This window comes from Podarcis liolepis, assembly GCF_965112155.1.
Source record: "Podarcis liolepis genome assembly, chromosome: 8".
Taxonomy (NCBI): Eukaryota; Metazoa; Chordata; class Lepidosauria; order Squamata; family Lacertidae; genus Podarcis; species Podarcis liolepis.
In genome coordinates, this window is record NC_139560.1 from 21,320,129 (window position 1) to 21,334,602 (window position 14,474).

At 42.7% G+C, this 14,474-nt stretch overlaps 1 protein-coding gene across 13 annotated transcripts in view; it reads right to left on the reverse strand.

Moving 5' to 3' along the window:
• The window catches only part of OXR1 (oxidation resistance 1), a 236,097-nt gene that overhangs the window by 42,599 nt on the left and 179,024 nt on the right, over positions 1-14,474 (reverse strand). For 9 of the 13 annotated variants that reach the window (XM_083516645.1, XM_083516641.1, XM_083516644.1 and 6 more), the window contains one exon: positions 527-609. In XM_083516645.1, the coding sequence (XP_083372771.1) occupies positions 527-609 (83 nt within the window). Of the gene's footprint in view, positions 1-526; positions 610-9,691; positions 10,295-14,474 lie in introns of those variants that run through there. The other 4 variants (XM_083516637.1, XM_083516635.1, XM_083516636.1 and 1 more) reach the window with 1 other exon arrangement.

Sequence of the window (14,474 nt, forward strand, 5' to 3'; positions counted from 1 at the left end):
AAAGGCTCCATTTTCAGATACTGCTGGAAAAAATAGAACTATGCTTCCAAGTAGCAAGAGATCAATGGAAATTCTGAGAGCATAAGAATGTTATTTAAAGGCACTGCAAAGATGGACTAACATCACCATCACCTGCATTCAACGGACAATGCTGAAAGCTATAAAGGCAGTAAGGGATTTTAAAAATCTGGTTCTTTCTTGGAAGTAAAATAATTTGTGCATCTAAAGGAATGTCCTGCTGATTTACAGTTATTTACAACTTGATAACCTCTACAGGAATACTAGAAAGGTTAACTTTGCCTCTCCAGAATTACACTGCATCATTTCTGAAAAGACTCAAAATAGTACTCGTCAATCCTGTTAAGGTGATCAGCTGCCTGCCAGAGCTACAGACTGAATAAACAAAAAGGTAACATGCATCACTTTTCTTCTTAAATAGCACTCAGAAAACTAATATCCAAATATTAAACATATCCAAATCTTTATAGATTTCTCTTGCGTATTATGTAGGTGAGTAGTTACTTACTGTGTACTCTATAGTCCCTTTAGGCTTTTGAAAAGACATTCGTCTCCCATCTTTCTTGTCTAGGGTCTTTTTCTGGCCAGTATCTGGAAAAAATTGAGGCAAGGCACGCGTTACATTCATTTTTCTCTCCCTTTCAGTATTGTCACAGACTGCTGACTACAGCCCCGTGGGCAGACATCTATTTCACCAGTTACACAGCTTATACCCTGTGACTCTCAACTCAGCCTAACACAACTAGCTGCCAGAACAGGGACTTCACTCCTCTGTTTTGCTTTAAGGATTTGACCAATATAAGCTACTCCAGTGATTGGGAATATCTTCCTAGTTTCACAAATACCTGCAAACATTCAGAGTGTTATCAATTAATAAAAACCACGCTGTATGACAAGAATTGTATAGGACAAGGTTAAAATAATTCTAACAAATAATTATAACATCAATTAGTTCTACACTGCACAGGATATGCCCATAAGCTGCAACAGACTGTGCACAGCTTAGTAGACACAATTTTAAGATGCAGATTTTTTAAAAAAAACATTAGCATTAACACAAAGGATGTGCATTTTCATGTAAAGTTGGCCTTCTGTATACAGATTATATGCATGTCCTTTCTAAAAATTATAGTAGAAGTGTAATGAAATGCAATGTCATGTTCCACTCAGAACTACTTTGCACCACAAATGCTAATTTGTAAGGAGCTGTGAACTCAGCTCAGAAGTGGCCCATTCACAAGGAAATTCAGACAACGCCCCTCCTCCCTTTAACTGCCTTTCAGTTACTTTTCCTCCTATTTATTCCTTGAACATTTAAGTAAATCTGAGTAAGCACACCAAAGAAAACAGGATGTGGGTGGAAGAAGCACATGTTATACAGCGTGTGAGATGTACAAGTGGGAGATGGTAGGTGGGGTCACAAAATTCATTCAGATACTAAGTGTTAGGAAATGGCCCAATCAAAACGGGGGTGGGGACGGAAAGGAACACAAGGAAATCATATTCCTCCTTCAGAACCAAATTTATCTGCATAGATTTTTATACTTTCTACTAAAACTGTTCTTCATTCCTCTGTCATATCACAACAATATTAGCTATCAAAACAATAGATGCCATCAGATTAAACAATGCTAAAAAGATAATCAAAATGATTTCATTTCAAGAGGAAACACTGAAAGTTGTAACTATTCCAATTAAGTTATTAAAAGTGTTGTAGAGGACAAGCCTGTAAGACAGAATAAAGTATTGTTTGAAAACCCTTCACTATGTATGAAGTTTCACCTTTCATTAAAAACCATTTGATAGCAACCTTATACTACAAACCACAACTTAAATCTCAAACATCTGATAAAGGTGCCATTATTTTTAGCTCCATCCCAGAAGGTTCTTACTTCCACATTGTATTATCAGAACAAGGGTACTGTATTTAGTAGGAGTAATTTCCCAACAGTTCTTTGACATCCTACTTCCTATGTAAAAAGCAGCGTTGGTTCACCCACACCAGGATACCTTTATTTAATATTATGAGAAAACGTCAGATTTGCCCATTAGCCCTTTTCGTCTCTTCTTTTACATGCTAGAGGAAGCGAATGAAACTGAACACAGTACCCTTTGTCATTCAAATTTGAGGAAAGGTGTTTTGTTTTAGCTATGGTTAGTAAAAATAACAGACAACCTGAATCCACTGTCTGATCCTGGCTTGTTCTAACCGTTGTTTAAACAAACCACAGTTCTGAAGTTTAGACATAACAGAGTACTGTGAATAGTTTAAAAGGAAATCAGGAAGCTCTTCAGCCGCCTCTAGTAGCACAGTAACCTTTTAATGAGGGTGAAAGAGGAGAGAACAAAATATGGTCTGAAGCTCAACATCAAAAAAAACTAAGATCATGGCCACTGGTCCCATCACCTCCTGGCAAATAGAAGGGGAAGAAATGGAAGCAGTGAGAGATTTTACTTTCTTGGGCTCCATGATCACTGCAGATGGTGACAGCAGTGTTAACGAAATTAAAAGACGCCTGCTCCTTGGGAGAAAGGCGATGACAAACCTAGACAGCATCTTAAAAAGCAGAGACATCACCTTGCCAACAAAGGTCCGTATAGTTAAAGCCATGGTTTTCCCAGTAGTGATGTATGGAGGTGAGAGCTGAACCATAAAGAAGGCTGATCACCGAAGAATTGATGCTTTTGAATTATGGTGCTGGAGGAGACTCTTGAGAGTCCCATGGACTGCAAGAAGATCAAACTTATCCATTCTTAAGGAAATCAGCCCTGAGAGCTGAGACTCCAATACTTTGGCCACCTCATGAGAAGAGAAGACTCCCTGGAAAAGACCCTGATGTTGGAAAAGATAACAAGGAGAAGGGGACAACAGAGGACGAGATGGTTGGACAGTGTTCTCGAAGCTACAAATATGAGTCTGACCAAACTGCGGGAGGCAGTGGAAGACAGGAGTGCCTGGCGTGCTCTGGTCCATGGGGTCATGAAGAGTCGGACACGACTAAACGACTAAACAACAACAACAAGTAGCACAGTGAGCAGGGGAAAGGATAGAGGTATCTGAGTGCTTAAGTCTCAACTATAGTTTCCTATTGATGAAGTTTTTCCTGTAGAATAATCATAATTTAATGTGATATGAATCAGCAGGAATGAGCCATACAGCAAGCCTCAGACTTGCATACTACCCTCTTTCCCCACTCCCCTAGCTGTGACAAACTGTGGTTATTATTAACTATACTTGTTTCAAACAAACCAATTCAAAACATTGTTACTGAAGTTGCTTTGTTTAAGCCAACGAAGATTACGCACGGTTCTAGTTCTGGACATAGCAAGCTATGGTTAATCAAAAGCGGAAGCAAATACTTCTGAACTCTCCTCCAAGCAATACAGGAGGAGGAGAAAGGGAGAATTACACAAGGCTGAGGCCCTTCCTTCACTTGCTTATACTAGTGGATACCACAATCCATTTCTGAAACATGAAAAAGAAGCAATGTTTAATATAATAAAAATCGGTTCTCATTACTATTAAGTATGTTAAGTACCTCAATTTATTTTAATTATCAATATGAATGTGGTAATTGCTACATAAAACAAGAGAAGCATTATGATGCTAACAAAACTGAGATATATTAATGCATTGTCATCATGTAGTGTTTCTAAAATCCTTATTTTCACCTTCATCCTGAATAACTGAACAACATTCAATCAGAAGAAAATCAAGGCCCTTTACAGCCTTTAACTTAGTTAATAAGAAGCACTTTCAATAGCCGCTGAACAGCTGGTTCAAGATAGCCTTCAGATACACATTATTGTTCCCACATACCAAGTTATCTACCAGATAAGGTAATTGTGCAGAATTCATGAGCAGCAGGAAACTGGGATCTTTCAACACATACCCCAGCAAACCTTCCCCATTCCCAAGTGTGCTTGATATCCCTAGGTTGAATAAAATACTACAGTGGTACCTCGGGTTATATACGCTTCAGATTACAGACTCCGCTAACCCAGAAATAGTGCTTCAGGTTAAGAACTTTGCTTCAGGATGAGAATAGAAATCGTGCTCCGGTGGCATGGCAGCAGTGGGAGGCCCCATTAGCTAAAGTGGTGCTTTAGGTTAAGAACAGTTTCAGGTTAAGAACGGACCTCCGGGACGAATTAAGTACTTAACCCAAGGTACCACTGTACAGGTATAGCCCAATCCCTGCAACCTTTACAGTCCCATACAGAAAATGCCCCATTCGGAACAATGACATTCAGAGGCACCGTATTTTTCGCTCTATAAGACGCACCAGACCATAAGATGCACCTAGTTTTTGGAGGAGGAAAACAAGAAAAAAATATTCTGAATCTCAGAAGCCAGAAGAACAAGAGGGATCGCTGTGCAGTGAAAGCAGCGATCCCTCTTGCTGTCCTGGCTTCTGGGATAGCTGCGCAGCCTGCATTCGCTCCATAAGACGCAAACACATTTCCCCTTACTTTTTAGGAGGGAAAAAGTGAGTCTTATAGAGCAAAAAATACGGTAAGTCAAAGGGCAGGAGTGTGCAGCATCAACCCTTCAGTGCACTATATGAGTCTCCACCGATTGGAGCCAAATGTGGCAAAACCTTCAGAAGAGCAAGTCTTTAAAAAAAAATGAAAAGGAGAGTTGTATATTACTTATTAACATTGGCATGTGAATCTGGAAGTACACAATACTAATTCAAATAGAGATGCACACAAACCAGTGAGACAAGATATACCAGTTATATAATATTGCATTTACATTTAAGATGCACAAGGTTAAATTATAATTTCCCAGCACCATGGAACACGTATACTTTAGTTTTTACATTTATTATTCTTTTCGCTAGCTTGTTATACTGAATCTGATCATTGATCCATCCAGCTCTGCATTTTCCACTGACTGGCAGTGGCACTCTAGGGTTTCAAGTCTTTTCCTGACCAATCTGGAGATTCCTAGTTTTGAAGCTTGGAACATCTGCAAACAAATAATGTGTTCCACCACTAAGCTACATTAAAGCTTAATATTGTACCAGAAACAAGCATCTATGTTGATCTTTCTATTTTATGGATGAATTATTTGCCATGATTATTTGACATATCTTTACGGACAGTCATAGGCTACAGGTGAAGGCGAGACAAAAAAAAAAAAACTTGGCTAGTTCACCTAGCTGAGGTTGTGTTTGTGAAGACAAAGTCAAAGGAAGGACATTTTTTAGAGGGCACTGTCAAAAGCTTCAAAATAGGAACAGCTAAGCACTGAAAGTGTTTCAAATGCATTACTGTATCTCTGTAAACCTGTCAACATTCTGTAAGGTACAGTTGGTTTATTTACAATATTTATGCATGGCACTAAAACAGAAAGTTGTTAGAGCAGCTTGCAACACAAAACAAATTAAAATTGAATAAAAGCTTCACAAAAATAAATCTAGTGCAGCAGAAAAATCAAGAAGCAGAGACTAAACAGTGGACTAAAACAAATTTACCTGGTCAAAACATATTTAATAGGCCAGAGGAAATAAGAAAAAAGTATTTGCCTAGTCATTACTAATAATCACTTCTTTATTTCTGCAGTTTCCTAAGAACTGCATCCAGAGAGATGCTGAGAAAGAAAATCTATCGAGTTTATGACGGAACTGAAATTTGAAAGAGAACTCTCAGCTTGCAGCTCAAACGCTAAACCCCTAGGTTTATCAGACTGATAATTATTTGTGCTGGCTGAAAAGTTGAAAGTGCAAACCCCTGCAAACCTATCAGTAAGCAACAGATATAAAATCATTTCTGACAGCACAACTAAGAGTGGCATGCTAAACTGAAGCAAGCTAGACAATTATAAAGACTTCAGACTCGCATCAACTTCAGTCTTGCTCATACTTCATACACACAAGATTATGTAAGCTCAATAGTTGTTATCCCAGAAGAAATAAAACTTGAGTTTCATTTGTCTGGCTCACACATACCAAACTATGAGACAGACTGGATGAGCAAGTTTGCTGGTACATACTGACAACACTGTGGTCACTTTACTCCTCCCACACTCCTGGGAGATAAACCATGGTTGGCTTAGCATATCCAAATCCAGTCTGATGGTTTGTTTGGAGCAGGACAAACCACAAGCTCAGGTGGAGATGCAATGCTAAGCCAAGCCATGGCTTTCCTCCTGGTAATGCAGAATAGGGGAGGGGGAGGGGGAGGGGGAGGAGGAGGAGAGAGAAGTAATGTGCCTGCAATTTTATTTCGGTGTGCCAGCAGTCTTGCTCACTCATGCTAAACCATACTTTGGATTATTGTTACATGTGAATAAGGCCACCAATTTCAATTCAACTGAACTACAAATGCAAGCAGATTAATTTTAAGTGAGCTCACATATTGCTGATGCAAAATAGCCAGTTGCTCCAGCATTCAACACCCCTTGCTTAAAAACAACTGTATGCAACTCCTCTCATTTAAAGCTATTTCAGCACTTATTCAAACAGAAACTTCTAATTACTAGGGCTTTACTACCCTGAACATACCATTAATGAAAAACTATGTTTTATTAGAGCAAGACCTGTCATTCAGGCTAAGAAAGGTGATTTAAAATAATTTCAAGTAGCGACAATTCCAAACTCTCCAATTTTCAAATCTTAAAAGAAGAGAATGAAGTAAAGATTACGATAGAGAAAATAAAGATGTAACTCTTAAGTATCTATAGCAGGGATGGGGAACTTGTGGCACACCAGATGATGTCTGAGTACACGATCCATTATCCCTGACTATTGGCAATACTGGGTGGGGCTGATAGAAGCTGGAATCCAAGAACACCTGAAGGACTGCAGTTTCCCTATCCCTGATCTATGCAGCTTTTCAATGACCATGGTTAGAAAGATAGCATAAAAATTCCTATGTCAATAAATACAGAGCAATAGATGAGCAGAATAAACAAGCAAGTGGTTAATTCTTTTCTGCCCTGGTTTGGAAAAACTGCATATTCAGTTCTGGAATGCACTTCTTAAAGGATGGGGGAGAAGGCTCTTCACATTTTTATTAAACTGAAATATGGAGTTTTATGCATGTCAGCTTAAGCACTGCCCACTTAAATCTCTTCTTTTGCCACTTATCTCTGTTCTCTTGGAGGGATTACGGAGGACATCAAGAAGTATTCTTCCTTTTTCTCACTTGAGCTTTTATACTTTTCAACATCACTCTGTAGATCAAGGTCTTTCCACGTATTAGTTGGCAGTAAAGCCAAGTTTATGACCAAGTGTACACTTGACAGGAAGCTGTCTGATTAATGTACCTTTATATACGGTTCCCATATTTCAAAAAGTAAAAACTAGGACACCATTATAATGTGAATAATGGGAAAAGCAACTTGAATTTGAAAATAAACTATCACCAACTCATCTGTTGTCCTTTGTTCGCTTTCATGAAGATTTGAAAATCTGTTCCTTAATTTATTTATTATTATTTATTATTGGTGGAACCAAGGAGCTAAAAGTGGCATACATGGCTCTCTCTAGCTTCATATTTTCCATGCAACCACCCTGTGAGGTGGGTTAGGAAATAAATCCATATACAATGTACTGATGTTGTGCAGCCCATTGGGAACACAGGGTAATTTACAAGCCTCACAACATTTGCGTTTTGATAGGCAGATAAGGAGCCACTATCAATATTCTCTTTGAGTATGCATTTCAGAAGAAAATGCCTATGGAAATTAGAGATGCAATCTCAAGAATGGGCCTATTATGAAAAAGCATTTTCACTACCAACACACCCTATAAGCTCAGAAGTGAATGGCCAATAATGAAGCCAACAGCCTACTCTTAATGGTTTCAGCATTGAAACCCTTATCATGTAAGGTTAGAAGAGTAGGCTTTCCCCACCTCATCATGCTTACTCCATGGGTGCAGAAGGGGGAGAGGAAGCAGGGCTTCAAAACTTTCACAGACAATTACTAGCACTAGAGGTGGCTTCTAGTGTTTATACCCTCTGGCATCTACAAAGGCTCTTCTACTACTTGTGGCCCTCCATATGTTGTTGGATTCCAGCCCCCATCAGTCCTAGGTAGTATTGTTGGCGCTCAAGGATGTTAGGAAGCTACATCTGGAGACTGAGGAAAGTTCTTCTAGGACCTACCTACAAAGACTATTGGGAATGTGATCTTCTTCACTTCCCGGTGGTCCCAAGCAATCTACAGAACTAGAAGCACTGAGCAAACCACTGTTTGCTTGTGAAAGCAAGTGAGCCTTGATTTCAAGGAATGGCCACCGCTACCTCCAATCCCCCTCACCTGTTCTCTCACTCCAGAGGTGCAGCAGGGTCTAGGCCTAGAATACTACCCTAACCGCCCTCGCCCCAAAAGGAAAAGCAAGTGTGCAAATAAATGGCAGAGGCTCCTACGAGCTTGAGGCATGTGAGCAACCAGGCTGCTTTCCGAAACTGGCCCAGCCCTCCCTGCTGAGCTTTGACAGGGGAAGGAGCTGCTCCTGCAAGGCACAGCCCGCCTCTTCTTGCTGCAGCTGCAAATACAACTTTTACTACTCTTCTCCCCACCCCCCCACCCCATGCTGGCGAAGTGATTGTATTGGTCTTGAGCCACACCTCTTTCTTGCCCTCCTGATTTCCAGGTGTCAGAGCTAAAAGCATCAAGCTCCCTGGGCCCAACCTCCACCACAACAAGCAAGTCCACATGTGAGAGGAATCCTTGCGCAGAAACAGACAAGAAAACCCTTAATAAAATATTTTATATATAAAAAAAGAAACAGATGCCTCTGCACGCTCACCCAGCACGCCTATACCTTTTCCCTTTGGGTGTCATTGAATACGAAGGAGGAGGAAGGCCATGGGTAAACTACATACAATGTGTGTGTGTGTGTACACTCACATATAATATTGTGCATGCACAAAAAATACACATGCAACACACATGTACCTACTGACAAACGCACACGTACATAGTCTGCACGTGGCGATATATATCTATCTATGTATCCATATATATCTCACATACATTTATGTACAAAATGACATATATACTGCTGCCTTCCTGAGCGCTTCCAATATTGGATAGCTTCAGCATGCTCAGGGACCCAAAGTTTTGTGTCCCTTTTGTAGGAAATGTATGCTTTCCCGTGCATCCTGCAATCTCCACTGGGCCCACACCCAGCCTTCTTACACTTGTGGGCCCGAGTTTCTCCTGACAGCAACGCAAGGCGCCAGTTTCCCTACTTACCCCCGCCCCATCTCTGGGATGGGATGAGGAGGGGAATGGGGAGCCCCCCCCACACACACACCAGGATGCCCTTCTCCCCCCCACACACACATCCACCGCCCCAATCACCACCTGCAACCACGCTTGAGAAAGGGGGCGGCGGGCTCTTCCAACTTCTCGCCCCACCCGAGCTGAACTCTGGAGGCCCGCTCCGCCTCGGCTTCCTCATGGCTCCCCGGAGGCCTCCTTTCCCCCGACCCAAAGCAGCCCTGGCCCTAGAGAAGCCCGCATTCCTATACCTTTCGTGACGTGTGCGAGGCGGGGCGGGGGGGGGCGGAAGGGGAGAATAAACGGGGGGGGGCCGAGGGAAATTTCTCCCCTAGGACCCCCCCCCTCCCTGCCGCCCCATAAGCGGAGTTCCTCCTCCCGAGTAAACCCCGCACCGTCCCGACCCCTCAGCGCCACGGGGAGGCCTCCTACCTATCGGGGGCTCCGGCTTGGGCTCCCCCTCGTGCAGGGAGTCCTGGAAGTGGACCTGGCGGGGGCCCCCGGAGCCGGGCGCGGCGCCCCACAGGCGGCTGGCGGTGCCCCTCAGCAGCCGGCTGCTCTTGCCCGTGAAAGTCGTGAGGTACTCCATGAGGCGACACGGGCGGGGAGCGCGGCGCTGGGAAAGGGTCTTCTCCCCACTCCGAAGGCCGGGGGGTGGTGGGGGTGGTAGTCGCGCCGCCTGCCTCTCGAGCCTCCCTCGGAGCCGGTGGCCTCACAGCAAGCCCGCCCGAAAAGCCAAAAGGGCCGGCGAGAAGGGCTCGACCCGCCGGACGAAAAGTTGGGCAAAAGTTTTTCTTTGACAGGCTCCGCCTCGAGGCCGCGGCGCTTAAAGGGGCCGCGCCGCGCGCGGCATGGGTCTACCTACGTAGTATATCGTAGATGTGTAGGGTTGGAATGGGTGCCCCAGGGTCATCTAGTCCAGCCCTCTGCGAAGTGCAGGGATCCGGCGTGGGCTCGAACAACCGATCTTCTGGTTAGCGGACGCACCGACCCACTGCGCCATGGTGGCGGCCGTACAACAGTTTATTATTTTGTACATAAATGTGTGTGTATATACTACGTACACACTACGTATGTGTGTGTTTGTCGGTAGGTACGTGTGTGTTGCATGTGTATTTTTTCTGCGTGCGTGTGTGTGTGTGTGTGTGTATACACACACGTGGAAGACAGGAGTGCCTGGCGTGCTCTGGTCCATTCAGTCACGAAGAGTCGACTAAACAACAACAACAAAAAATATATATATATATATATATATATACACACACATACACACACACACACACATATATATATATGTATATATGTATATATGTATATATATACACACACATACACACACACACACACACACACACACACACACACCATATTGTATGTAGTCAGTGGGATCTTGCCTGTTTGTGTGTAACACATACACACTACGTATGTGTGTATTTGTAAGTAGATACATGCCTTCGTATAGCATGTGCAGTAGTGCATGTGCTATATAATATGTATAGCGTGTGAGTGGCTAATATTTCCATATGCAGTTCTGTATTGTGTGAAGTCCTGGATAAACCTGTGCCCAGGATTGCGCCTTGAGGCTTTGTTTCAGCAAGGATTGAGGGTTTAGGGGTCCTGCCAAAAGTTTTACATAAAATGTGTTTTTTAAAAAAAGAAAAGAAAAGAAAAGAAGGGCTGTTAAGGAAGTAAGTGATGCAAGGTCATGCATATTTCCTGGGAGGCAATTTGTTGATGGGCTGTGAGTTTGAAGAATGGTTTTTCTCCCAAGAATTCTGCACTTGAAAATATTCACTTAAATCCTTTTTCTTAAACTTAGATATGTGATGGCTGTTTGTGACTTGTGGCAGGATTTTGATTTTTTTAAAGCATTTGTATGTATTGGTGGGGTTTTTTTTAAGGCCAGGTAATAGCAAGTATTATTATACTGCATTATAGTTACACATAGGTTTGTGGTACGGGAGTGAACTCAATTATTGAGTAATTTTGGCATGTGTGCTTTACACAAGAGTTCTGACATCTCACACAATGTGCTGGGTGGCTGCAAATAGCACAACACCCATTTACTTGAGGCTTAAAGCTGGCTAATGAGCCCCACTTTTTTTAAAAAAAAATACATCACGTAAACAAGAGTTCAGTCATTGAGCAAATGACTCAGTCACTTCTGTAGGAAGAACAGCATGTCTTGGAAATATAATTTAAAAATATAGATGCCCTGTATTTTTATCCAAAGCTAATTTAAGTAGTTGTTTCAGCTATGGCTTATACCTGCAGCCCTTGTTTGTGAAAAAGTGCCTAGAATGGAAGGAGCTGGATTAAATCCATTGCCCATTATTTTCCCACATTTCTTGTAGCAAATAAACCGTGTGGTAATAAGAGAGTGGGTTCTCATGGTCTGTTTGCTATGGAAAATGTGGGGAAACGATGGTAGACTATTGTGCCAAACAAGAAGCAGAACTACAACTTGTAGTAAATAAATTTTCTGCTTTTGGTTTCTCCTGCTGGTGTTTACTGGCACAGGAGTCATGGCAGGGAGGGCTGAAAGCCAGAAACTCTTGTTACTGGTATGTAGGCTGAGCTTGCTATGTGACCACTTCACCCAGGTCTAGATTTCTCAGTGTAGACCAACAGTTTACCATAATTTACCACACTCATTACTAATCAACTTTGGGAGGTATGATAACTTACCCTCTGTGCACTGCTGAGGGAGACCCGAGGGTGGTGAAAAGGGAGAGGGCCTTTTCAGTCGTGGCTGTCTGTGGAGGGACGCGGGTGGCGCTGTGGGTTAAACCACAGAACCTAGGGCTTGCCGATCAGAAAGTCGGCAGTTTGAATCCCCGCAACGGGGCGAGCTCCCGTTGCTCGGTCCCTGCTCCTGCCAACCTAGCAGTTTGAAAGCACGTCAAAGTGCAAGTAGATAAATAGGTACCGCTCCGGCGGGAAGGTAAACGGCATTTCCGTGCGCTGCTCTGGTTCACCAGAAGCGGCTTAGTCATGCTGCCCACATGACCTGGAAGCTGTACGCTGGCTCCCTCGGCCAGTAGAGCGAGATGAGCGCCGCAACCCCAGAGCCGTTCGCGACTGGACCTAACGGTCAGGGGTCCCTTTACCTTTAAAGACTTATCTTTAGATAGGCAAATGTAATGTTGTTTTGCTATTATTGTGCTGCCAAAGCTTCCTGTGGGTCTTATGGGGGTTTGTTTTGTTCTGTTTTTATGATATAATTTATTTATTTTTATATTTTAAATGTCTTGAAAATTGCTTGGAGACCTTCGGGTAACAAGTGTTTAACAAGTGCAATAGTAATAAAAAGGTAAAAAAAAAAAAAGGTAAAGGACCACTGGACAGTTAAGTCCAGTCAAAGGCGACTATGGAGTTGTAGCACTCATCTCGCTATCAGGCAGAGGGAGCTGGTATTTGTCCACAGACAGCTTTCTGGGTCATGTGGCCAGCATGACTAAACCGCTTCTGGCGCAATGGAACACTGTGACAGAAACCAGAGTGCATGAAAACGCCATTTACCTTCCTGCCACAGTGGTACCTATTTATCTACTTGCACTGGCATGCTTTCGAACTGCTAGGTTGGCAGGAGCTGGACAGAGCAACGGGCACTTACCCCGTAGCTGGTATTTGAACCGTCAAGCTTCTGATCAGCAAGCCCAAGAGGCTCAGTGGTTTAGACCACAGCACCACCCGCTCCCCTTCAATAGTAATAATAATAACAAATAAAATGGATATATTATAATATTTTTGTACTATTTTCACAATTAACATTACTGTTTGGTTGGTTGGTTGGTTGGTTGGTTTTACAAGTGCAGTGTATTATTAAGATTTGGTTTTTAGAGTTATTTTCTTGGTTGGTGATAACAGCAAAGTTAAACTTCACCTCCAGTTACCACCCTGCAGTTGCAGAGCAGAAATAACAGGAAGAAAGGACACCAAGGTCCTGCCAAATTTCACCTGCAAATGCCTATCTGGGTGAGGAAAATCACTGTAAAGAGTGGGAGTGGTGGGTGGGAAAGGGAGGGGCTTTTGCAAGTGACCGGTGAGTTGAAGGAAGAATTACACAAATAATAATCCGCTTCTCGCCTGCTGATTCTCCCCTGCTTTCTCTTAAGTCCTGTATTACAGGAAAAGTGGGGAAATGTGGGATTGGTCTTCTGTGCAAGTTTTGGCAACTCACAGTCCCCGTCCCCCCCTTGCTGGTAGATTTGAGCGCTCCCATCACTCACCACCCAATAAAATGGCAAAGAAACAAGAGGCCAAAATTAGCAAAAACTTCAAGGCACAGGAAAGTTGTTGTGTTTTTTTAAAAACAACAACAGAAGATTAAGGTAGGAAAAGGTAAAACTATAGAACAGCATGTGGCGGTGACCTGTAATTACTCTGGGGACAAATGTGGTGCCAATAAAAATAAGTGCTAATTGCAGCAGTGAATGCCAGGCATACTGCCAGTAGATGCTGTGCGAGCTCTCAGGGAAATTCTGCTTGCACAAATGGCTGCTGAATAACTCCTGAGCCTCCTCTGAGGCACTCTTGCCAAATTTCCATGATACTCTGGTCTTCAGATAAACACGTGCCAAGCAAAAAGGTGCCTTATTTCTCTGTTGTTGATTAAATCTGAATTAGTTCTTAAATGTGAAAAATCTGCAGTGTGGTCATGTCACTTCTATATATTGTTCAGGGGTACTGCATGAGATGGATATCTGGCGCATAGGCTGGTGCACGTACCGTATTTTTCGCTCTATAACACGCACCCGAAGGCATTGCCTCCATAACACGCACAGACATTTCCCCTTACTTTCTAGGAGGAAAAAAGTGAGTGTTATGGTGCAAAAAATACGGTAATTTTGAGGAGCCTGGCCAATGCTTACAGCGGGTGACCATCAACGTTCCCCCTCATGAGAACCAGCAGCCCAGTTGCCCCAGATACTCATGCCATTCCTATGCAGCAAGCGCACCAACTCTTAATAAATAACCTTTACCTATGAAGGGCTGCACAAAAGGGCACATTTTGCCAAAGGCCAATTGCCCATCAGGATGCTGCATTGGCAAAAGAAAGATGGGAAAAACAACCCTGTACCTACTGGAGTTTTTAATGATAATATTTATTTTTAAGATTAATATGAATCATAATATCCAGCGGCTTAACAAAACATCCAACATTGCAGTTCCCTCCCTAGTTTATGTTCCTATCCTTTCCATTCTCAGGCAC